Source organism: Prenolepis imparis, unplaced genomic scaffold (genome assembly GCF_030444845.1).
Source record: "Prenolepis imparis isolate NDT839.2.m4 unplaced genomic scaffold, iyPreImpa1.0 SCAF_4, whole genome shotgun sequence".
Lineage (NCBI taxonomy): Eukaryota > Metazoa > Arthropoda > Insecta > Hymenoptera > Formicidae > Prenolepis > Prenolepis imparis.
The window spans coordinates 5,413,534-5,440,886 of NW_028141162.1; the positions used below are offsets into that span (position 1 = coordinate 5,413,534).

At 42.0% G+C, this 27,353-nt stretch overlaps 1 protein-coding gene across 2 annotated transcripts in view; it reads left to right on the forward strand.

The window, feature by feature from the left end:
* Positions 1-27,353, forward strand: part of LOC145934831 (uncharacterized) — a 145,260-nt gene that overhangs the window by 112,355 nt on the left and 5,552 nt on the right. For both annotated transcript variants that reach the window (XM_083035610.1, XM_083035611.1), the window contains 2 exons: positions 8,383-8,538; positions 26,864-27,005. In XM_083035610.1, coding sequence (XP_082891736.1) covers positions 8,383-8,538; positions 26,864-27,005 — 298 coding nt within the window. The remainder of the gene's footprint in view (positions 1-8,382; positions 8,539-26,863; positions 27,006-27,353) is intronic.

Sequence of the window (27,353 nt, forward strand, 5' to 3'; positions counted from 1 at the left end):
ACGACGCGTCGTCGCGATTCAACGATACGCGATGATTATCGCGATCTTTCGCGATAAAAAATTAATACGAATGGATCACTGCGCAAAATTGTCGATAAAGCCAAGCATCTATCATTTTTTCGTTCTTACGACGACGTTCTCCTTTCTTCGAGATGAAAAGATGCGATTTGTGCGTGACAAATCTTTGTTTAATTAAAGTAATTAAAGCCCCAAGATTAATAAAATAAGAACGAAGTCAGATGTAGCACATGATCAAATTATATATACATTAGAACCGTGAGACTTTATGCTATTATTAAATATTATAAAAATTGTATTGATGTGTTATATGGTAACTTTCCATCGCGAGAAACGCAGATTAAAGAAGATCCTTGCGCGAGACAAACGTGCGATTTTCGGGCCACGCGTCGCCGGAATAATATACCGTTGCTTCCGAATATATATATATATATATATATATCTCCGCCGAGAAGATTCGCCTCGGGATAGAAATTACATGCCTCGGAGCCGTCCGGTATCGCTTTAATTCGATAACCTGTTTCCTTTTTATGCGTCGATTCCGCTCTCACGGCTGCTGCCCGCATCGCTCGGTCTCGTTCTTCTTGTTTCTTCCATCGCACCCGATCCTTTATGTACGTCGTGGTACCGAATGACCAGGTCGGGCCCGTGGCCGTGAAAGTTTCCTCTGTTTCACTCGTACGGGTATCACGGTCCGACGCACCTTCCGATGACAAACCCACCTTCCCCTTCCCATCTTCCTCCGGGTCATCGATGAAGAGAGCCCGTTCGAGGAAAGGGAGAAATTTTCGAAAGCGATGACGAGTTTTTTTCGAGGATGTGGTCTTGCTATCCGAGCGAACCGCATATCGCATTTATTGCATCACAGTGCATCATAATGCATAGGCAAAGTTGGCCAAGTTTCGCGAATGGCATTAAAATATATATCGTTGTAATACGATCGTCAGAAGTTATATATATGATACGAGACGCGCGCATATATATTATATAAACTCGAGCTCTCTTTTATGCACTGATCTCGTTGCAATTTTAGTGATTCGACGATCTCGTCGAGATAATCTCTTCATTTTGCGCATACTATAAAATGATTTGTCGATGAACAGACATTTGATTCAAACTCGCAGACGACAGACGGTGTCTTTTGAGACGACCTCTTTTTTTCTATTCTAGTGCATGCATGTCGTCGCACTTCACACTCGTGTCCACGAGTTCTTTGTATTATATCTCTCTTTCTTTCTCTCTTTCGTGCGTTTTTGCAGCCCTCTCAGGGCGCACTCCTCCTCCACTCGCTCGTCTTCGAGGCCAACGACGCGAACTGGACCCCATTGTTGATCGATCCGCGGTGAGAGGAGTTTCTAGGAGCAGAGAAGCGTCATTATATTGCCTTATGCACAATCGAGGAATGATTGACTCACGAGTAAATTGCAGAAAAATGATTGCATGGCTGACGCTCGCCATCTCGCTCTCGAGAGCACTAACGTTATTATAGTGTTGCGGCGAGTATTACGTAGCACGATTCGCAGAATTCACCTTCGAGATTATAACCGAGTTTATTCTTCGGACCGTCGTAAAGGGGAAAAAAAATATAACTCCCAAGATGCAGAGATCGATGACCAATATACTTGATGATGCGAGAGAGCAGTAAATATTTTACGTGCGGCGAGTAGCTCGCACATAAGCCGTACATCGTGTGTTCCAAACATAAATATAACGTCGTGATTAATATAGAATACGATTCGCGAACGTATTCACCGTTAGCCGGAAGTCGTATCTGATCCCAGGTAGAGAAGGTTAATAAGTCACGCATGAAACTCCTCGATGATTTCTAAAGATATCGATAAACGGAGAGCCTCGGCGTCGGATAAAAATTCCTTTACCTAACTTTCTACGTCATATCTCGCAAATTTTTAACAATCGCGCACTCGTGAACTCGCTCCGCGATCAGCTGACTCGCTGTCACGCGTGTCGAAAGTGCGTGAGAGCCGCGTCGCGAAATGATGGGGATTTTTTTTCGCGCAAATTACTACCTCGATGCAGTCGTGCTTCTCTAATGCAAACGCGCGTCAATTATCTTTCGCGTGTTTCTCTGCGGCAACGCGAAGGCAAGATATGTATATTTTCACTTTCTATATGTTTACGAATGTGAATGGATTTTATACATGATATTCCAGGTGTTTTCTCATACCGGAATTTTACGCAAATTCTTATACTAAGCTTGACAAAAAAATATGCGTGATGTTAATGTCACGTACCTCTGTATTTGTCATCGTTTCATCGAATTGTCACGAATCAATCATAGAATTGATATTGATCACGTTTTATTCATCGGTAGAGTCTCCTCCAAACAGCTTCTCTCTCCTTCCGGCTCCGAACCGGCGCGAATGGTTTCGTAAATAGGTCAGCGATTAACTGTACGTCGCTAATGCCGGGAGCGGTTTCTCCGATCGATGATCAACTAATTGGCGCTTGTGAAAACGTCTCGACCGCGGTCGCGCACGTACGAGACGACGATTGGCAAACGTCCCGCGCGCAAAGTGGATGGCAAACGCGCAGAAGTAACTTTTCCTCGCTCTTGAGGAACACTGTATAAACGCGCTGGCAAGATTCCCGGCGCGGAAATCGATTTGCCGAAACTTTGCTGTACCTTGAATCTCGAGCCTCTTGATTTGCTTCGTTCACGGTCTCTTCGATTCGCGTATCGGAATATTAATCGTATTTGCGCGAAGGACTAATGATAAAATATTCGGAGCGTTGTGTGAACTTGACGTTTATTGGGCGAAAGCGTTTTGACGCGATTGATATTAATTACTTTGAAATTCTTGGACGCGTTCACTTTCGCGAAATGAGTTACGGCGATTATATGCGCAGTTCTTTACATATAATTATAGGAGGCATACATTAGTGATTGACATTAATTGTGTTTCGCGCGCGGCAGAACGATGTGAAACAATTGGCGGTTGGCCTACATCTGAAAAGTTGCGATTGCTTACGTTTGCGTCTTTTGCGCAAAATGCCTCGTCGGGAAAAAAAATTCAGACGACTCTTGAGTCATTCTATTCAAAAATGAAAATTTTTCACACGGACGTGTAACTTTCACAGATTCCCGTTTTGAAAAAGCGAACGTTTCTGCAAGTGATCGCTATTTCAGATTGAAAATAATCGCTTTAATCGATCGATTTATCCTCGTGCTATAAGATTCACGTTACTCGGTTCTTCGAGCGTCCTTGACCTGCGATTTTTGCCCTCGCGATCGATATCGCAGCGCGGACGTCATTCGAGCGCGATTGTTTCGTACGTGTGTGAAAAATTCTCCGGCTGACAATAAACTGACGCCGCATCCACGGTTGAATTGAATTTCGCGCCTTTCTCGCGGGTAAAAGCGAGCCGACAACGCCTTATAATTGGAAAGCTGTGTTCATGGAAAGCTGCGCTCGTGGAAAGTTATCTTAAAATTACTGCCTCACACTAACATTGTGTTGATACAAAATTATATTACTGATATAAAATAATACTGCTTGACATAATTTTTTTTAAATTATATAAGTATGCCAATGCGACAGCGCGGACAGAGAATGGAAGTGTGCCAGCTTATAATTTCAGTTCGATTTTACAATGTAATCTCGCACGAAGTCGCAATCATCGCGTGTCATATTCTTCGGCGCATCTTCGACACGCTAAATATAAATGAAATTTACTCTCGCGCACACGTATCTCGGTCACTTATGGCACTCACCTTTTGAGCTGATGAATTATCGAGTTTGATATGATGTCGAGACGTTATTCGGGATTCTGAAGATTTTAAAGAATCCTCGAGCGAGATTGCCCGGCGATGTAAAAAAACGATAAAAATTCCATTCCGCTAAATGTCGTAGCTCAAGAACTCGCGGAATTGATAAATGCGTTTCTGGCCTTGTCGCGTTCGTCATCTCGATTTATATATGGAGAACAATCATCGAGATTGATATTCCAAGAGCGGCAGCTTGCGGGACAATTCAATGTTAGTACATAAATTTCTGTCAGAATATTATAAATATCATTATAGACATTTGCAATTGATATTTGTGGCAAAAAATTTATACACCAATATATTTATACGTACGATAGTCAGCAATCGTCGCGTTAAAATCAACGTGAAAGTAAGATGAAACACGAGAATCTTACTTTCCTGCGCGGAGAACAGCGCGGGCAGCTGCAGCTGAGTCTAGTCTTTGTGTTGCTGCAGGTTGGCAGGTGTCAGATACGAGATACATCTGCTAACCTGCACGTGTTGGCGCGCATGTGTGCGCGCACGCAGGTATATAGATCCCTGCGTGTGTTCGATCGAGGTGCGCCAGGTCGACGAAATGTCGACGAGCCGGTGTGCGACCGATCGACCAGCGGTGTGCAAGTTTTGGGGAGCAAATCTGTTCACCTGCTGCACCATATCGCTAGGTGTGCGCCGGGTCTGGTCCGCGTACAGCCAGGTGTCCCGAGAAAAATCGAAAGCCACGAAGCCGTCCGGGTCCGAGATTATTAAGGTTTGCCCCCGAGCGAGCGTAATGATAGGGTACCGCGTTCTCCGGTTGGATGAGAGTGTCCAACTTTATCATATCCTTTTCTTTTTCTTTTGTCTTCCCGCCGCTGTATTTATGCGAACGAATTTTGCTGCTCGCCTCGCGACGTGTCCTGCCCATGGTCGGTTTCGAAAATCACGGCCAACCGCTAATTTCAGTTCCTTTCGGTCATAGAAATATCTCGCTTGACAGTTTTTTTTATTTTTTTTATTTTTTTTTTATTAGTTGAAATATTAAAAACATGGATTTCTTTGTAAGACTAATTCTTCTATTCATCCGAAAGGTGGCTATTATAAATTTTTATTCAACTTTTGTATTCGTTGTTATTCATCTCTCGTGTGTGATTTAAAATATCTCGCATCTTCCAGGCGCTACGATACAGCGTGGGATCCTAAATATATCCTCGCTTATTTGTGGGCCTTCTATTCATCACAAAGGGATCCTCAACGAGGTATCGAGTCTTGTGTCCTCGTCTCTCATATCGCGGAGACACTCCATCAATAATACATTATATTGATAATCTAAATAGAACTAGCGAGTCCTGATGCTTTTCATACATCATTCAGTTACTGAAATTCAACCTTTTTCATTTCTATATATACACTTTCCTCTTTCTCTTCTATTCCATCTTGACGCAATTTCCTTACGTTTTTTTTTGCCTTGATATATCCATTCGAGGCCTTCCATCCGATCCAACTTGCTCCATTCATATTGCTCGATCCATCCTTAAAGGCAAAGAGAATCCATCTCAGGTATCAGCCGTTTCCTAGAATTACACGGACGAAAAACTCGGCCATCTGTCGAGAGAAGTTAATTGCGAGGGTAAATCGTTGATTATTATAAATCTGTACAATAATATTCTGATATGTTAGATGATAATTTCGCGCACGTTTTGTTAAAGTTGCTTTTCGTTAAATTGCATTTCGTTAAAGTTGCTTTAATAATTACAATACGGGGGAGTAGAGTCGCGAGGGAGCGCTTTTAATTAACGGAAAACCGTGGGCACGTTCCAAGAAGACAATGGATCATAAAGACTCTTCTACTAGAAATGAGAATATCGATCGATAATTATTAAAGGTATTCAAGCGATGTTTTTCTTTTCAGTCGATGAATTTTTCTTTCAACATTGTGCACTTTTCGTACATTCTAATGCATTCTTCTTCCGTAAAAGAAGCGGGATAAAAATGAATATCAATACGTTTTCGACATGTTCTGATATCGATTTTATAATAGAAGAGAGAGAGAGAGAGAGAGAGAGAGAGAGAGAGAGAGAGAGAGAGAGAGAGAGAGAGAAAAAAAGCGCACTCCGTTGCGTAGATACGTGCGTTAACCTGTTGTCATCTGTGTAGTCCATTGCAAGGTTGTTCACCGATGTGACATTGACAATGGCATCAACAGGCAGGTCTAACGAACCTACTGCGTTGTCCCTTGATTTCCTGTCCTACCTATGTTACAAATCCGGACTACGCATTTACCATAAAAATATAGCTTAGCATTATTTTAAAGATAAAATCAAACAGCTACAATACATAATATCGTGTACATCTTATCAGTTTTTAAATTTATTTTATATAATTTATAATTTTTATGATTAAATTTTCATAAAATTTATATATAATTCATATTTTTTAAATAATTCACAGCATTTATATAAATTAATTTTGAATTTGAGGTATTTTTGAAATGACAAAATTCGGTCACGTTACGTAAAACGCGCAACCTGTTTACATCATTGGCTCGTTTCGATCATTAAGGAAAGAAGAGTACCTACCGCTAATTGGAGTGCTTAGCGACACGAATCTCGCGAGAGACTCGGCTAGATAAAAGTCCCGCGGCTGTTAGACCTATTTTCCATTGTTGCGAGTAAAGCCGAGATGAGGAGTCTGCGACGATCTCCATTGATGCGATCGCGTAGGCTCTTGACCGCGTTCTTTATGCAACGGTCGCTTTTTTTTTTCGGGATCCAGGGTCGCTCTCCAATTAGACATCGATATGTAATTATAGACTCGCGTATAATTAGGGGCGGGCTCGCCGGCCTAAGAATACATCGATTTCTGTCACTGCATATTAGCCGCGGGGTCACTGCGCCGTTTATAAAACGTCCCGCAGATACCTTGATGGCAAATTATAAATCGTCCGTAATGAGTGCGCGCCCGCCTCTGTAAACCATTACAGGCTTACAGTTAATTCTCTTCGTGACTAGATATCCTTTTTCTTAAATTGAGAGAGGAAGGAAGAGAGCTTTTGTGTAATCTTTATTTCCCCGATTAAACACCTTCGCGAAATTATATCCGCCGAATTAATTTTTCAAGAGATTCGATCGACCAATTCTTTCACGAATTTTTATAAAGCTATATCCGTCAATCTCCGATCGCTCGCGACGGATGCACCGATGACGATGATGCGCATTTGCATGTGCATCGTTCCATATTTACAGCGAGGCGAATCTATCGCGCTCCATTGTTCGACACTAATGAGACGAGCTTCAGTTATTCCCACATTGTTTTGCAAAGACGTCCGATTATTTTCTGACGCGTTCACGTGACGATCGTCGATTTTCTAAATATGTTAAATGTTATTTATGTGCGAGAAAAAAATGAGACACGACACGTAGAGATATCTTCCGCTCCTTAGTATTTCGTCAGCCTGATCCTGTTTAATTAATGTAAAAAATGCATGCAAAATCGATTATACGATCTCTCTCTCGAGATAAATTATATTATTATCATATTAATTACTTTTTAGCGTCGAATTGTTATAGAATTTATTTATAAAAGGCTATTTATAAAAGGAATAATAAATTTACGAAGCGTCTCTGCATTAATTCTTCTCGAAGGTGCAAACAGTCATTAAACAAATTTCGAAAAGAATAATTTAACAAAAAAATAAAGAGCTATGCATTATTGTACTTTGTACTGCGAGGAGTTAAATACAGGGATCGACGTTGGTGCGTATGTATTTGTACAATGAAGGGGATCGCGCGCGATATGAATGAGAGCGAAGCGTCAGAATCGTAGTCGCCCGCGGCGTCATTTCTTCGGCGCGCTTATCGCTTCACTTATCGCGGATGCTCGCGGCACGCACACGTGCAACGATGCGCATCCGCACACGTGTTCCCTCGTCGACACCGACGCGCTGCTCGGCCCAAGAAGCCGCCACCCACGTTAATGCTTTGTCTCCGATTATTAAATCGCGCGTTTAGTCTGCGCGCGGGAGAGGAAGAGAGAGGAGCGAAGGGAGATAAGAGGATGCGCAGAGATAAATTGTGGTAGGCGAAAATGGGTGAATCGGAAAGAGAACTGCGTTATTAGCTACTAGACGGAATATCGAAATAATTGCGCGGCGGAAACTGTCACATGATAGCGGACGGAAACTTTGCTAGGTGAAGATAATAAATTGGTTTTTATTTTCACACCTCTCTCGCGATGGCCTTAATGCGAAACGAGATTGCGGGTCGGTAAATTGATAATTGTTTCTTCAAGCGCGATCTTAATGTCATTTCTGAGGCGGGAAACACGTTTCTCGCAATTTTTTGTTTTTTAATACAATAGAAATCATGGCCTAGTATGTAAAAGAGAGGAGTCATATTATAATTATTTTATACTTTTTACAAGCATTTTTATATCGAACTGCGCTTACGCAAGTTATTACAAACTTGACTATACATTTCAGGGATTGATACATTTCAATTATTAGCATTGAAATAACTATAATTATGCTCCTTTTATTAAATAATCATGAGTATAATTATTACTCAACGATCTTTGTATCCCATTTCGCTGTAACGAGCATCCGTTCCTTCTGATTACAGAGTCCTGGAACGTTGCACAAAGATGTCGGCGGTGCTGGTACGAAGGTCAGCGAGAAAACGGTCGGTGGCGTCGGCACGGCGACCCTCACCACGCTCTCTTCCATTAATAACGCATCCAACACCGGCCGTAACAAAAACAACCCCGTATCTCACGAGGTAAGCTACACAACGCGACTGGGAGAGGGAAGAGACGAGAGATCCTCTCGCGCGTATATATTGATCATAGCCGAGCGATACGTCATCTCGGGCCTCGCAGATGACTGCGATAATTAACCGGTCCTGCGCTTGAATTTATTGCCCATTAATCCGTTCGCATTCACCGGGCGTGCGTGCTGAAGGAATCGGCTCGTCCCTTCCGCTCCGCGATATCTATACGCCTGTATGCCTTTTGTGTGCATGTGTCTCTATGTACGTTTCGTACACAGGCACATGACATTATTCAGTGCATGACTTATTGGATGCAGTATAAAGTACCGTTTACAGTTTAGTTCCACTTTTGTCCCTGTCTTTCTCTCTCTCTCAGGCCTGCATAAAAGGAGAATTACACTCGCATCTTTCGCGCGATAAAAAAACGTAGCTGCGAAAGCGTGATTCGATATTTTATCAATCCTGATATACTTTGCGACAAATTTTAGTATATTGATTTATAACGATACAAAGAAGAAATAGAATATATAGAAAAACAGCATCCAAACGAGACTTTGCGATCCTACTTTATGCCTTTGTTCGAGAGCGCGACGTGAAAGCGCGGAATAAAGGAGATCTCTCGTCGATGACGCGATCAGGGATCGTTTGCACGAGACTGTTATCATCGTCGTTGGGCCACAATGTACGCGGGCCGCGCGCACGTAGGATTTTATTGGCCATTGTGTTAACGAAGAAAATTACGCGTGCTCGCGCGTGTGCGCATAAATTTATCGAGTAGAATTCGCGCGCCCATATCGACGGCGGCGATCGCGAAACCCGCGGCGCGGTTCCTCCATCGTAATTTTTCTTAACGGTTTTATCCGGGATTTATGATACAAGAGAGAATGATGGAGAGAAAGAGAGAACGCGGATTCGCCCGCGACGCTACTCGGACGTAACTAATTGAAAATTGTTGCCCCCGGCTACCTGTTAGGTCGCGATAAATCGTGTCCCTGACATCGGAACGTGCACGGACAATCGTGTCTTATTTCCTCGTTGCGGTTTCGGCTGTGAATCCGTCGCTGAAACACGTCATGAAAACGGCATTCAATTTCTTGCGCTCGATTTTGTCGTCCTTTGGGGCGCGAAATAACCGCAATAAGATCTCAAGTGCCGTGAATGCTTTCGTGCACCTTTGTATCTATGTATATATGTACGACAGTGGATACAATGAAAAGTATTTTGTCTAAATTAAAACAGATATATCATAAATCATAACGATTATAAAGGTCAATCATAAAGGAATAAAAAATCACGAGTCGACGCGTATTGTTTTACCTCGCAATGGCTCTTTTTCATTAAATAATTAGTTAAATTAATGTTTTTTTTTTTACATGTAAAAATCTGGCGCTTATTAATAATCGCAACCTTGGGCGATATCGTCGCCGTATCTGCAATTGTCAGTCGAAGCAGAGAGAATTAATCGTCCCGCGCCGAACACTCGTTAAGAGAGGAGGTACAGAGATATACCTTTCTAGTGGCCCGCGGCCGATGTCGTCACTGCGGTTAATTTGTTCGTCCGAACTGTTATTACGCTCTTCGCGGCCTCGATTCCGCCGCTGTATCATTTCTTGCACCTTCGTGACACGAATCCGCCACGTCATCGTCGTTTGTCTCTCCTTAGTGCCTAATCCACACGCGCGGTTTTTTCTTTTTTTTGCGAGTCTCTCCTCATTACATGACCGAGACGATCGGATTTCGTTGCGTTCACGCGTTACGTAATTTTATGCGATCGCGATCCCTCATGCGCGTCGCGATTTTTTCACAGAATTTTTCACACGTAAAAAAGAGTCAGTATGTATAAGTATGCACAAGGAAAGGATTTTTTGCGGATTACAGTCGTAGCGCGCTTTGCGTCTACCTGCATCTCTCGAAGAGATAGACACTTATACAGGCGCGGTTCACCGTTACTCTTACACGTGTATTACGCCGCGATTTATCGAGCTCTCGGACTAATTCATACATGAATTTAGAAAGTCCGGCGCGAGATTTGTAGCTAATTGTTGTACAGCGTTTGTGCAACCGTGACGGGCGCGAAAGCCAATGCTCTGCTCCTTCGGTTGCTGTCATTTTGTGAAACGAAAGCGTTCATTAGTCAACCTAAGCCCGAGGCACCGATTAACGCGCTTCATTCGTCGTTGCACTTACTTGAGAGAGTAATTATTGTGCAGCATTTGCCTTTTCATTGATTTCCTCTAATTTTCTCTAATGATCTTAGCAACGATAAATCAAAATTATTTCTATTTTTATTTCTGTCAATATTTTATTTGACAATATAGCATTTATTATAATATTATAGGTTGAATAATAATATAATATTAGATATTCGCGTTCAATATAGTTACGACGGTGTCAAGATTTTTCATATAATAAATGACATAATAAATTTATCTAACAGTCAGATAATGTTTTTGCTCGTTTAGTTGGCCCACTTTTCCTTATTAATAATAAATATTGATCGGTGGAGTCTTCACACAAGGATAGGTCGGTTATGAAAGCTCTTCTTTGGCGAACCTGAGGGGGTGTCTTCGGCATAAATGGCCTCGTACAGAGACCGGTGCCCTTTCCGGAATGAGACGTGACTCACGTCTCTTCGAGACATGGCGTAACAAAGATACAGCCGTACTACTCACAATCAATATATTCACATATATTCTGAATGCTACACAGACCGTCTGATCGCAAAGACGATTTATCTCTTTATTAATTTTAGATTAAACATTTTTAAACTTATAATTTTTTAATTTAATTTTTAATTATTTTTTAAATTTAATTTCCAATTTTATATGATGCTCTCCTCTTTAAACTTGTAAAGCACTCTAGTTTAGAAAATTATTTTTCGCAACCTTTGTGTTTGATATTACAAAAAAAAAATCGTAATCAGTATCTAATATCTTTACAATGTGTAATTTAATAAATATCTTGTGTAATGTAGGAACTTATATAAGGATGCTGTGATATTCGTAATAATTTTATATGTATCTCGTCGGATAGATTTACAGTCTCGAGAGATTTTACACGAGATGACATACCGTGGTCGTCACACACAATCATTCAAAGCAATCCAATATATAAATCACTCTACTTCGATAGGAATGACGCGGTTTGTGTGCATTGAGTGAGAGAAGAATAAAAGTATTATTAATTGGAAAGTTAATTTAAGTGAATTTAATTAATTATACGTGAACAATTTAATTAGAACGCGATAATTTATATATTTTGTATATATGTGTGGACTCTTTATAAAATCCTCGAATGAGTGTGTACATTATTTAATTGCACGCGATCTACTTCGGGATCAAAGTTTATATATCATTGATCGTTACGAATTCCTCGTTCACATGTATCTGTACATATACCTAGTCAACATCCCACCGATTGTTCTAATCAAAATTGCAGTGTCTGCGATTACGTATGGCGACTCCGTTACGTCTAACTCTGTATTTGCGATAATATAATGTGAAAATAAATCGTCGCGTCGTGCTAATTCATTCTTATATTCATTACAGTCCGAATAATCAAAGCTGAATGCCGAATCACGGCTGAATATCGATAACTTTTTTCTGCCTGCTATGTGGCAAACAATTTTTCACAAACTTTTTCATTTAATTTCGAGAGAGAGAGAAAGAATTTTCTATCTCGCGCATTTTGCATATTTTCGTTATTAATTTTAAATCGTTTTTACATAATGCGCGATAATTTATCGTTGATGTACTTTTTATTTCGCCATTTTAGCGCGCTTTATTATAACGCTTAATTCTGTTCCGCGTGAAAATTACGAAATTGCACTTTTTGCCAAACGAGGTCTTTGTGGGATTTCGGGAGCGAGACACCGGGAGTTGTGCAGTAATTGAAAACACAGGCGGGCTGCTCCTCCCGCTAATTAAATCCGCCGAGTGTATTACGCGACGCGCTCTCTGACGTAGGAGTCGACGACGGTCGATTGTTTGCGATTTTACCGCGTTCGAGACATCAAAGATTCAGTACGCGCAAGTTAATGGAGTCAGGATTTGCAACAATAACGCGCGAACGTCATGCGACCATAAGAAGCCTCGCTCGCATAAGCGTTACTTACGCACAAGGCGCTGGTAACCCGACCATCTCGCATTGTATCTCGGATTTCGCGATAGCATAAATACGCTACCTGCGGGCCACCTCGCGGGCTAACGATCCTGGTGACAAAAGTAACACAACGCCGAGATTAGCAACCGAGCTGTAACAACACGCAAACGTTTTTCCGCCTAGTCTTACGGGAGGAGGACAATTGTCTCTCCCAAGTCCTTCGTACTTAACTTCGTTGAGATGTAAGAGCGACGAGTGAAGGGAAATTACCGACATCGATATCGACATTGAGGGAAATGACGTAATTGTAGGTTCCTCCACCCCGAACGATTATCAGTTATTTGATTTTATGACTGTTATTACGGTTTTAATACTCGAAACAATTTTACTAAACGACGACGTACCTATACTTCTTGGACGGAATTGCAATCGCACGCTTTAAATGCGACTTGAAGTAGGACGCCCGCGTGTCGCGTATTCTTCGAGAGAAACTGCGCAGCTTATCCCTCTTCTCTCTCTCTCTAAACCGTTCTTGCGTAACACACACGTAACGCTTGTGTCCTATTGTTAATATAATATTCTCATCTCTCTCCTCTTCGTCCTATAATTTTCTCGCGCGCGCGCGATGAATGACCGTCGACGAAATAAATTGTATAAAGATTCGCAATCGAGCAAGAACTGCTTGACACGATGTCGTATTTGATAATTGTACTCGCGCTTGTTAAGCAAGAGACAATGCGACGCCTTCATGACACCGCAAACAATCGGCGCCCGCCGTGTCAGTGTTCATTATAACTCATTTGCGATCTTCTCGTCAGCGGACATGAAATATATCTTCGCTTTCTGCGAAACGATTTGCCGCGATGGAAATGGGAATTATATTCAATTGTCGCGTTAAGCGAGAAAGGGGTAACGGGATTTTCAATGAACTGAACCGCGGCGATTCGCATTTAAGAAATTACAATTTATTAATACTCTCTTTTTATTTAATTTTTTATTTTTATTATTTTATTTTATCTTATGATGTGCGTGTCTTCTTCTCAATAAGACGTGAGAAAGTGTCCGATATATAGCTTCGTATTCAATTCTAAAATCGATGTACTCTTATCTGGTGCGAGTGTTAAATGTAGTTGCGGCATGTTTGTCCGCACGAGACTTTCTGTCGATGGAATGTCGAGTCGCGCCAAGTAAAATCTCTCGCGCTTTCCAGCGCGGCTGTACAAACGGCTGTCTGATTAGCCGGTGTATCGGTTGCTTCGTCGGATCTCATCATCGACCATGCGGAAACACATAGCTCACACAGGCGTTTCTCCTCTCCTCTCTCTCGGCGCGCACTCGCGCAAACACACGCGCGCGCATGCTGATGTACCGTTATCTCCATACGCACTTTGACTCCATGCGCCCGTGCATATGTGGGTCTCGGATGGTTATGACTATGCTAATGGAGATATCCGTTCGATTATAAGCTCGCCGTTGTGCGTTTCGTGCGATCGCGCGTGTACACGAATCGATAAAATGGTGTGGGTGAAGATGACAATGAGAAACTGTATACCACCGCCAACACTATTAACGGCTATTGTCCGATTCGGGAAAGCGATGTTAATGAAACACTGGTTTATACCGACTACGACCTAGAATTACAACTTTGACGTTATTATTAGTTTAATTTTGGAGTGAAGTTCGGATTGGAGTAAGTTAGGTACTTGGATACTCTTTTGAAAGTGTCTAATTAATTCGAAATATAAAGTGACAAAGTATAAAGTATATGTATTAAGAGAACAATTGTATATTCTAAAGTAGAGTTGGATTAATAATAGACACATATAAGATAAAACAGAAAAAAATAACATAAGATATTTATATCCACATGAAAAAAAAATTTTTTTTTTGAGAAAAGCAAGCCCAAAGTAGGGACTGATTGTGAGGAGGAGCTTTCCAGTAATTCACACAGGACAGCTTGTGTTTGTAATTGCCTCCTCTTATTCTCTCTCCATCGTAGCTCCGAGCTATGAAATCCAGTTTGCGCACAACGAAGACAGGCCGTGGCTAATTCGCGACGTTTAAATTTCTAATGATCCACGATCAACACGCGCAACTATCAGCAACGTGCGAACACGCTTCCATGCGGCCGTATAATCGGGCCTAAGGTATAAATATTCATTAGCCGGTTCAATTATGAGACCACCGAGAGGAAGATATACCAGACGGGGCGATGCGTTATCGGTGCGCCGATGTGTAGACGCTAAACACGCATCTTGCGCTCGCGCACACCGGTAACCCGTGTAAGGTTGCCGACGAGGGCATTCGAGTCGGCGACAAAAGGACGATGAACTGTACCAGTAGCTTCGTTCCTAGCGGTCGCGACAAAATAACCGGTTTTGTCTATCAGCGAAATTGCGTACCTGGTACGAAATGAATTTAAAATAAGCCGCAGTTACGCACCCACTCATACCTATACAAGGTATCCGAGATTTGAAAAGGACACGCACGGTTTGAAGGCGGAAAAATTAATTTTTTTATATAATAATGTTAAATTTTTTTTGATAAAGAAGAATGACACCTTTTGAGATTAATATTTTTAATTAAGATATATAAAGTTACGCAGCGATGTATAAACAAATTTGCATTTTTGTATATTCATTAGACATCATTATATTTTTTCTTTGTCATTTTTATATATCCTAATAATTTCTAGGTGCACCGTGAGATGTTTCTCATGGAAAAATGAGCAATATGCGATTTCTTTTCGCGTTCTCGGTTGCGTGCGCGAAACTGCGTTGTGTGACTTTCCACAATTGATTACGTTAACGCACTGTGTTCCACTGAAATCTTTTATTTTCTGGAGCGATTTTTTTTTTACTCATTGGGCCGCATGAATAATCGGAATTAGATTTTAATAATCAAAATGTGCAATTTTACAAGTTTATTAAAACTTTTTTCGATCGAGCGTGCTTCGAGAAAAACAATAACTTCCGCCTCCCGTTTTCGAAGTATAATTATCGCTTATCGCGAGTGCAGCTTGATGGGTGCTATCGCGCTTACTCTCGGTATCGGAAAACGAGAAAAACGTTACAAGAGAGGCGGGAAGTAGCCGCCGGGGCCGGGATTAATATCGTGTTCCACCTTATCCTGAAGAAACGCTCGGATCACGCGTGTCCCGTTAGCGTCGAGGGGATTACAGAGGGTTTTAATGGAACGTTCTGACGATTCGCCGCCGATTGCCGATCGTTAAAGACCGATAATAAGTCAGGGTCGCCGTTAAACTGCCCGTGGAGGCCGGCGCGTTTCTTTTCTCTTACATAATGGGACTTGCGAGCGTTTGTCTGTCGATCCATGTCGCTTCCGGTGGGCCGTGCGAGCTCGCGTCACGTGACTTCCGCCGGATCGTGCGTAACGCACACAGTACATATCTCTGTATATCGAGATGGAGTGCTTCAATCGGGTCCCGATATATAAACACATGTGTTCGAACCTTGACGAGACACGCGTATAGCATAAATCGCGTGGTAACACGCTTGGAATTTCGAGGTCTTCTCGCGTGCATCTTCCTTCATAATGCATAAGTGCACAGCGCGGTTAATCCATTATCATTTATCGATTGTATTTGCAATACGAATTTTACCAAGGAACTTACGCACTCATTTGAGGAGAAAAAAGAATCTATGTTACCGTTATATTACCGTGAGAATGCGGAGACTTGCAAAGTTGCAGAAATGCATCTCCCGATGCACTTTGCGATTCGAAATGACCCTGCACGATTTACGTTACTGCACTGCTCCATTCAGTATTGACTCGCGAAAATTTTTACCTTTACTCTCCTTATCTGATAAGATTCTCAATAAACGCTACGCCTTTATTTTAGAACGGCGAAACTGATGAGGTATACCGATACACCGGTGCGCGACTAACGAACGATGGAGTTTTCGGTTTAATAACTCGTCTACGGTAATCTAAACTCAGTAACGAGAGAAACCTATAATAAATCGGGCGATAAAGACGGGTTTAAATACCGGTTAGTTACGCTTGAAAGCGCGCCAGCCGTATTATATAGTCTTATTTACGTGACACACATCTTTGCGACGGAAATTGCGGTACCCTCGAGAATGCGTCGTCAATCGATAACGATGAATGGAATAATTGATCGATCGCCGTCTTTGTAATACTCGTCGCTATAAATGCCTGGCTCAATTTTTTCCCGATGTTCGATACGACGTATTCCCTTTCACGAGAGCCCACTTTATGAGAATGACTTACCGATTTATGAGTTATATCGAGGAAGACGCAACATTATCCTTCCTTGGATAAGTTTCTCTCCTTGAAATGTACGATTATTATTAGGAATCGCGGGATAGGCACGCGAAATAAGACTCTCTCCCTTCCTCTCCGTAAAACATATCCAGAATATGAAGCCTTTCGAGAATGTCCGCGGGCGATCATTATGGAACAGCTGGTCGCGTGGAATTCGAAGACTCGCGGGAACGCGCCGTAAAAGAGCCCGCGGCTTTTTATATCGACGTGGTTTATATATATTGTATGTCTCTACTAATGCGCGACGCGTGCGAGAATTACGTGCGACGAAGGTGTGTTATCCATTGCTGCATCTGACACACCTGGAATTCGAGACTTTTCGCGATGCACCTTGATCTTTTCGTACGGTTGCGCAAGATTAGCCTTGATTTTTTCTCCCACGTGTGTATATGTCAAAAGATATTATATTTGCGTAAAATTATTTTCGATTGTTCTTACTTGTCCACAAAAGGTGTCTCGAATCAATTTATCGGCATCTGACGACGAAACTTTGTTTCGCGCAATCACAGTCATCATTGTGTTTCTTAGGATGAGAAGTGGGTTTCTTTGAAATTAACTGACTGTTCCATTAACGCGCTTCTCTAACGTGTATATTTGTTGTATCTTCGTGCTGTCACGTTTAATGAATAAAATAATTGTCGCAATAGTTGCTGTTTTTAACGTTGCTTTCCAAGGTGCCGTTGCAAAACGCATCGTTAAGACTAAGCGATTACCGTTTTCCGGTTCTGAGGTGAGCGTTCCGTTGTGTGTCAAGGCGACCAGCCTTGGCTCTATATTCCTCACAGACACGAGCGAATCATTGTTTGCGATCGCATTACATAAATGTATCATGCGATTGTAAACCAATCTTTTTACCTTTGACTAATTGATTTAATTAGCCGGGGCTTATTAATACGCAGCAATATTGTATAGAACAGTCGAGATAAGTCTGAAAGATAATTATCATATTTAATCTACGCGAGATTAATATCAAATTAGAAAAAGTGTTGATTTTATAAACGCAGATAGATCTTTAAAAAATTATCTCTGCCTGTAAAAGTTCAAAATATATTCATAAAACAAATCACTTCTAACAATAATAGCTTATGCCATAAAGATGTAAATTGAATATCTACACAAGAACTCCTATCTCTCGTAAATCAACACTTTCCCAGCTGGATATTGCCTGCCAACGTAAAGAATTTTCCAAGAAAGAACCTCCGCAAGAAGGCCATAAATAGCAGGTGTTTTAGAGAACAGGAAAAACATTCGAGAGAACGCGTCAGCGTGTGATGGAAACTAATAGCTCGTATCCTCGTTTTTTTTCGCGGTCAGAATTTTGGGTGCTGGCCCCTTTCGTGAAACTTTCCCGGTCCGACAAACTTCTCTCTCGCAGCTGCGCCACGCGATCTCGTGATCTCGCATAAACCATACGAATCATCACCTCGACGATCCAGACGGACGTCGAGAGAAGCGACAAGAGAGCTTGTTTCGGACTGTATATGTATACGCGTGTTCGATAACATGTCAACATGGCAATCGGTGTGATAGCTAGCTGAGGAGATCCACCGTACTACGTGTGCGCCCTGAGAACACGTGACAGGCTCACGTGTGCAAGAAGGCCGTGTGCGACTTTTCCTTGGCGAGATCGCAGCCGCATCCGGTTGCGCCCAAGTTTTTCGAGGTCGATGTGAAAAAAATACCAGTCATCCAGAGAGTACATAGTCTACGAAAAGTGTATTTATTTTTCGACGTGCATAATGCGCGCTTTTTTTTTACTCATCAATTATTACCTTGAGCGACACTTTCATAATTATCAAATCTCGTATTTTTGTCATCATTTTATTATATTTATTAATCATATTTATTAATTTCTACCGGTTGGAGAACATCTGATGCGCAAATATTTCTTTTTTAATTACGAATAAAAAGGAATGCTGAAGAGAAATTAGCGACGAGCTTGAAACGCGCGATTTTACGAGGTGAACTTTCGTGTCAGAGCGACGACAACCGATAAATCCCAACGAAATAATTGCTCCCCGGTCGTTTGTGCCGTCGAAGACGGCCAAGACGAGGGAACGGGAATTCAGCATTCGATGGAATTCCTGCTCCGAGGCGGAAATTGTGTCGCCATGGCCTACGACGCGAACGACAAAGGTATCCCCGATGCTGCACAGTGCACGATTGAATTTCAATACGCAGAAGTTGTTAAGCAATGAAAGGCTTCCACGGGCTTGACGCTCGATTGTCTTTCCAGTTTCCATTGTCCGCGGGTGAAGCGCACGGGAAAAATCATAATAAAGACCTCCATCTCGGGTTCCGCGAGCATTCCGACCGAAAGACCCGTTGTTCTTCGTCAGCGAATCGTTCGTCATAAAATCCTTAAAATGAAACTGAAATACACGGGGGGGAAAACGCAGGCTATATAGTTTGGAAAAAAAATCTTATAAATTATATATATTTGTTTAAATGTCAGGGATTGATCATGATTGTTTACAACAAGATTCAAGCTCGTCGAGATATATACCGATTTTTTAATTTCCTATAAATTGTAGATAATCAAGGTGGGATGCTCGATGGTTGTTCAATGCGGGAAATGAAGACGACCGCTTCGTCTAGTCGTTGCCATGTACGTACGTAAAGGTTTCGTTGCCTTATTAAGGCGCTCTCGCGCGACCCTCCGCGAGCTGTACGGAGAGCCGGAACTCCAAAACCAGTTTATTATTCGAGAGCGTAAAAAGAAGCGGTGCCTCGCGAGAGATGTTTTCTAGCAGGTTTTATTTGAGGTCAGTTTCGCGTCAGTCCCGCGAGAGAGTAAGGATACTACGCGTCGATCAGTCAAGATCGATCATAGATTTCCCCATTGTTAGTCTCCCGGAGAAATTGCCGGCAATTTTCGCATCTTCCATAAACGCGCAACTTGCTCGGAATCTGATCTCGCCCTGTCCGGAATCGCTTGAAATTCAGCATATCGTGCAAATAAATAAGTTTATAGGCCGCGTAAATATATATATCGGGCGTCGAGAGAGATTATATTTTCTGCTTCTCGTGCATTCTTCAAACAGCCCATTCTTTCTCTGTCTCTGTCTTTTCTCTCTCTTTGCACTTTGCGAAGCTTTTATTCTGATTCTCGTAGATACATAGAAACTCGTAGAACATAGTAACCTATGTTCCGACGTTGGTTCTCCGTGCGTGAATAAATCATATTGTTTATCACAGATGAAACCGTGAAATTCCAGTTGGGAAAATTGCAACGGCGCGCATCGAAATCGCGTGATCCACTTGCGCGATTGAAACCCGCGGTGTATCGTTCATTTCGCCAAACGCGCGTGAATTAACATAATATGCAGCTAATATGGATCTGCAACCGCGCTCGGTATAAAGCGGCCTTTTATTAAATCCACCGTGTTTGGAAAGCATGACTGTCATCCGGTAATCATTTATAATTATTTAATATATATCGCTCGCGTCATATGAATTATTTGGACGTTTATTTCGTGCTTCGTATGCGCAACGTTTTCTCTTTCCTCCAATCCATAGTAATCTATAAATAATCTATAATAAGTCTATAATAAATATATAATAAATATATCCCAAGTAGATTGTTACATCATGCTTCACAGCTATGATTTTTGATAACTTTTGGACGCGTCGTATGTTATCAAAAAATGTTAGTATAATGATAATAATTAAAATCTTATCGATTGCCCCGTTGATATAGATATTTTTCTATATATACAACTTACATTGAATACAGAATTGGACAGAAAGAGAAAAAAGAGAGGGGAAGACAAAGAGAAAGAGAGTGTGCGGAGCAGATAAAAAAGTTTTCCTAGAAATCCGTCTTCATCGAAGCACAACACGCGATATATCCAGCAACGTTATGCAACGATACGATACGATAGCTCGCCTATATGTGGCAATAATTCGCCTGTAATCATTTCCTATGCGAAATGCATTTCGCATATTTCGAAAAGCAGTTTGAGAGCGCAATTACAAGAATCTCGTTTCACGAATCGTTGATTATTAAGCAGCCTCGGTATCGCGTTAACGTTACAATCGATCGCGGTTCAAACGATCGAACCTGTGGCCGATGTAATCTCGGTGTAATCCAGGGAGAGAGAGAGAGAAATCCACGTCCTACACGAGCGCTTTTATCGCGTCGGTTCTCCGTTACATAATTATGAAATTTACCTAGAACGCACGCATGTACGTACATATATACGCGTGGTTGCCTGGCGAAAATACCGGTTGGTCGCGTTCGCGCTCCTTTTGCTCCGCGAAAAGGAAGCGATCGGCTATGTGTAACTCTTACGCAATAATAATGGCCAGGATGTGCAACCTGCAACTTGGGTGAGTAGGTGTGTTGCAACTTTCGATCAAAGCCGAGTCATGACGACAAGTGTTCAGCAAGTGTGTCAATGATAGCGTGTTAGAGGATATCGTTCGGATGATATCTTCCCTCCGGGAACGCTGCGGATGCTTTTTTTTAAGTCGAAACCGCGCGTGACCGAGCAAAAAAGAGAAATTGTGCGGAAAGAGAAAAGCACCCACGAATGGCACTTTTAACGAGCTTCGGAATTTTATTCGCTTTCGCTGATTCGCGCTTTAAACTGTATATAACACTTGGTGCAAAATGGCGATTAATGTGGTTCAACCGTGATTAGCGATTTAATCGTATTTCAATGTTAAACTGAGGTAGATTAAATAGATTAAAGGTATATAACAAGGTATGCGGATATATACGTAACGTATGGAAGGGAGATCAAACCCGGGATAATATTTCCAGAAGTTCAGATATCTGACCCATCTAACGAGAGAGATATATGTACGGCGCGGTTTTTCTTTCTATTTTGCGTTATTTTAATAGAACCGGCAGCTTCACGGTATATGTAGTATAATGTATACGCGATGGTTAATAAATCTTCCATGTAATCGGTAATCGCGCCGGGGGTGGCCGATGCATTAGGCTTATTATAGAAATAATGCTTATGACGGATTTCGTTAATTAAAATACTAACGGTAAATACCCGGGGTATGCTTGACCACATCCGACTTTAAGTTTAATTATGAACGCGGAAGTGCGCGTTAACTCTTGAAAGAGAGTAACCTTTTTGTTCGTTGATTGGATTATATTCTACATCAAATATATAGAGAACCGTTATTTTCGATTGTTTTATATTTGCGCCGAGGTGAGAAAAAAAAAGAGAGAGAATTTTATCGTTCGCGCGAAATCGTTTTCTCTTTATAAATGTTCGCTAATGCACCGAAACGCGGAAACGGCGATTTAGTAATCCGGGATATTTTTAACGGTGTTTATGGTGGATATCGAACGCTCGATTTGCTTGGCAGTTCAAACGGAATGATCGCTGTCCAAATATTAGAATGTTTAAATAATGCTAACTCGCGCCTCGGTTTTACAATCGTTCGCCAGTACTCTTAGGCGGCAGAATGCAAGCTTTTTATTGAACGATAAATCTCACCGACTGGATGCCGCCGCCAAATCGTAGCTACGAGTGGCACCTGTTCAAATAACTGCCCATAGTGGATCCCCGTGAAGGAATATATTTTGGAGGAACCTATTAATAGCCACGCGAAATTAAGTCGTTAACGTACGATTAGTCGGTGATTTATAACGTTTACTGGCAGCGGTTTCACTTCTGGCGTTCCGCAAGATCGTATACATATTTGTAACAAAAACACTTTCTAATTTACGACTAAGGAATAGCTCGAACAGTTGCTCGCAGAGCTAATCTCGATAACGGAACATCGCGAAGAAACTTTTAACCGTAAAATTGCACTCACTTCAATTTGATTAGATTGACTGGATTTTACGTCAGAGAGAGAAAGAGAGTATAATCCTTCTTCTTTCTGCCTGAAAATAAATTTGCATCAAATTGCAATCGAAATTTGTTACATTTACATTTACAACCCATGCTTCCTTTACTTCATACGAAGTAAAATTATAATTGTAATTAATGCGTTTTTTCAAAATTTATGTTTTTAACTGTGAGAAAGAAATTTTCTATGAAATATCTCGGACCGTGCAATGACACTCTCGATGGAAACCGCGAACGGCACCAATTTGTCAATCTCTTTGGCCGATCTGTCTTGGTTTCGTGTAATTGGAATTATTGGAATTAATTGATACGAATTTGTTCCACTAGAGATTCCGAATACGCGGCGTTAACTGGACATTGAGCGAAACGTTGGCCGAAAGTTTTAATGAACCGCATTCGGCAAGTGTGAAGGAGGGATAGAGAGAGAGAAAGCACAGTTTTGTTCGCGGCACGTGCGAGAGCCTCTTTGGAAATGATAATTGAATGAGAGTTATTTTGTATTGTGTATGTTTTGTCGAGCTATATTACATTACAACGCGAATACTGAGTGACTTCAATGGGGGTTTCTCTCGATATAGATCGCAAGTGATTTCGAATCGCTTTTACCTATCACGAGTGCTATACCTATTTGGCCGTGAATTATTTGCTGAATGAAACAAGTACACAGCTGACGCTTTTGTAAACGCGCGATTCGCGGGTTGATGACATATGTTGATACGCGTATCTAGCGGTTTCCACGCAAACTTCCTGTTTATCTAACTCCGCCACTATTATACATACATTATATACAGGATGTATGTATCATGTAGGATTCGGTTAAAAGCCGTACCTGGCTAGAGGCAAGAAAATTTATCATTCGCACACTCATATCTGAAATTTAATTCGCGTCGCGGACTCCTGATTTTTCTCTCGAGGAAAATTTGAAAAAAATCCATAAGAGAAAGTGCAATACAACGACGCACGCACGATGTATGCATGATGCATCGCAAGCACAATTAGTATCTGAGTGCGCGGTGAAAACGCACTATCGTTTGTATCTGTCGTCCGTTTAAGTCGCTTTCAAGGCGCTCGCTTAACAACGCACACGTGCTCCAATTGCACGCGGGTTAATGAGCTCTCCTCTCTTCTACATCGTTGTTCACCACGCATGTGGCCGAGTGACGTTTGCTTCCGATATATATGTATATATGTACCGAGATACCAACCGCCCACGTGGCTCTCCGCGTCCGCGAGAGAGTCCCACGTATCTAAGTACCGTGCGTAAGTACTTCTTGGACTTTATATGTATGCAATCGCGGGGAGCAGCTGCAGTTTCTGCGTTGGAGCGCACATAGGCATTAGAAAGGCGGCCGCGGGAGATGTCACAAGGTAAACCGCATACATAACAGGGAGAGAGAGAGATGTGGGGAATTATTGTGCATGATGCCTATCTGCGCGCGATCGGTAGATAGAAATACACGGTTATTGGCCGCACTCGCTCTCTCGCGTCCTTGGATGAATTTCTCTCCCCTTTCCCCGCACATTTATATAGTTGATCTCCCGAAAACCGTATACAACGAGACGCGATGATCTATTTTCAAGCCGCGTCGCGGAACAATGTTACATTTGTGCAAGGCTGTTCCTCCTCTGCCTCTCGTCGTTGGCGTATCTTTGAGGGTCGAACTTCGGCTTCTCGGCGGATTCATTACGTGAATTTTGGCGGCGCGATTTTCGTGCGTGTTATTTATGCGTGCGATGTGGCTTGGCAGCGAAAAGCCTCCGTCGAGCGACAAAGTAGAGGAGCGCGAGAGGCTGTGATCGATCAGGCACAGTGTGAGGAAGGCAAGAGAGAGAGAGAGAGGAACCGGGAAAGGGGACGAGGTAAATGTAAGATTACAATTTATACGAGCGGCCTCCGGACCGCACGGTTATTCACTCCCTCGTGACTTTTTATTTATGCCGCGATCTCCCTCGTTCTGCATGAAGCTCATCCGCGTATCGCCGGTCCGAGCCATGCAACGGATGGCCGATAATAATTTTTCATTACGCCAGGTCAGAGGAGAGAGCCGCGGCGAGTCGATTCATTTTCTGAATTTTTAATGTCCACGTTTTTTTTTACCGCGCGCAAAATTAAATCGCAAATCACGTTTCTATCGCGATTAATGTAACGTATAGGATCGAGAGTGTCGTCAAAGTCGATGTAATAATGCAGTTGTAGGCGACAATTTAGGATCAAATCGACGGTCAATAATGCGTTCGCGTAGATGCGAAGCGATGTAGAACTAGAAGAGACAACAAGGACGCGTGAGAGAGCATTCGTGAACCGTCTGGCGACCCTTTAATGAGGATTTATGCCTACATTCGTCTGGCCTTAATTGCCGTCAAGCTGATCAATTGGCGCTAAATCGCGTCGTTCTTTGTCGTTTACTCGCGCCTTTCGTAGGACATAGATCAAACGCTTTCGCGAAGAGATCTAGAGTGATCGAGATTAATTGAGATGGAGTAATCAGCTGATAGCTAATGTGTGTGTGTTCGACAATGGGCTTCGATATGTTTCGCATGTGGAAAATTATACGTCCGCGATGCTGATGTACATTCGCGAAGGTAAACGTCAGCGATGGAACGTTATGCGAGAGTAATTGAGTATTCACTGCGGAGTGCAGTGGTTATTTCGATACTTTCTCGTAATACTGCGCATAAATATCGCTAACAGTACTACATCTGGGGCGAGGTGAGCATGATATTCGCTTCGCAAGGTGTCTGCTCTCAGGACATTTAAATGCTGCGGAAATTTCGCACACGCGTATATATTCTCTTTTTATTTATAAATAAATAAAAATTCACCGTCTCTTTCTCGATATTTTCTTTATTACGCGTAGATTCAATATTTAGAAGAGGAATGGAGAAAGAATCGTACGATAAAATATTATACAACCCTCTGGAATATAAAAGTCTGGAATATTTGACCTCTTCGTTTACAGACATCCAAAGTATATATCGCGATAATTTATCGCCTCGCCATTTTGTAAAGGTTTATGTTCCTCTATAGAGACTTATATGCTAAGCTAAGGTATATATTTTCCATAAATATATATTTCCTGGCGCCGGATGTGCTCGCTACCGGTAACAGGCATCATCATATCCGAGATCGATCGCCGGCGTTCGGTCGTATAAATATTTAACATCGGCGGAAGGACGCGCGAGGAAATCCAATGAAGGAGCGGAGAGACCCTGGCGCAAGAACACAACAGCGAAGGCTGATTGTCATTCGAGATGCATTCGCGACCGGTGACTGCCCTTGGTACGGAAAGAAGGCGTCGCTCTAAGCCGACGACGTTTCAACGACGCTCTTTCTCGCGCGGCGAAGAAATAATTGGCCGGGTCACTCTTCTCCTTCGGTGTCATTAAACTTGTTAAATCGGGGGGTCAGTATACACGCCGGTGCACGCTCTCGCACTCTGTTCGTGTTCTACTTTCTTTAAGAGATTATACCGCATCGCGCACCACTTTCACGTCGAGAAAAAAGCGTCGCCGCCACAAAAGCGATTCGGGCAATTTTAACGCGAAAATTGAACGCGGGATAATTGCGGTGTTATTTTCTCTTATGTCGATAAAATTGCGGTGAAACGAACGGAAGGTACTTTGAGAAATTATGGCCGGTTACATTGATATATAATAATATATCGGATGTCGCAAGATTCGCGTCTCAGACTTTCTCGTAAATTTGGCAACGACTCTCGTTAGGTGAAAATTTCCTTGAATGTTTCTTCTATTGTTGAAAATTTCTATATTAAATGTCTCTCCGCACGGATGAAATTTAATCGATTTTACGTTTCGGTTTTAGGGGTAGAAATTGCGGGATTAACGATCCATCTGCTCCTGTCATTAACATTTTATCGTTGACATTTCACGCGAGAATTTACGGCGAATATAACGTTGGTTATCCATTCCCTTGAGAAACTCGTTGATTGTAAAACATTGCCGCGACAAAACACGCGTGGGTAAATAAATCTGCGAGTTTTACGAGAGTTCATATACACAGAGGTTGACGTTACAAATTTTCATAACACGTGTAATTTCGACGGGCTTTTATGCTAAAGGAACGAAATTTTTCCGTTTGTTTTCAGAATTTGCCTTTCTTCAACACCAAGCCAACCCGGGTGGATAAATCGGACAACAACAATGCCAACAACTCCAACAACACGAGCAACAACATTCATAGTATGCCGCTGCACGAACCCATCAGCGCTACTTCTCCCGAAGTATACGGTATGTGAGAACGCTATGATTACATGAGAATCGCGCGGAACCTTATATGGGAAACGCGCTGTCATTTAAATTCGCGTCGTTGATCGAACGAATATTTAAGAAGCGGATATTTGAAAATGCAAAGCATTATAACGGTGACGCGAATTACATGCAATGCAAGACTTATGGCACATACGAGGAATATTATTCATATTTTTTCGGAGAGAAAACGGTTCTCTCTCTCTCAATCCGTATTCCGCGAATAAATAAAAACATCTCTGCCTCTCTATCTTGCATACAGAGAGAGAGAGAGAGGCTCGTTAAAATATTAACAAAATTTAATAAAAATATCTTTGTAGAATTTAATGA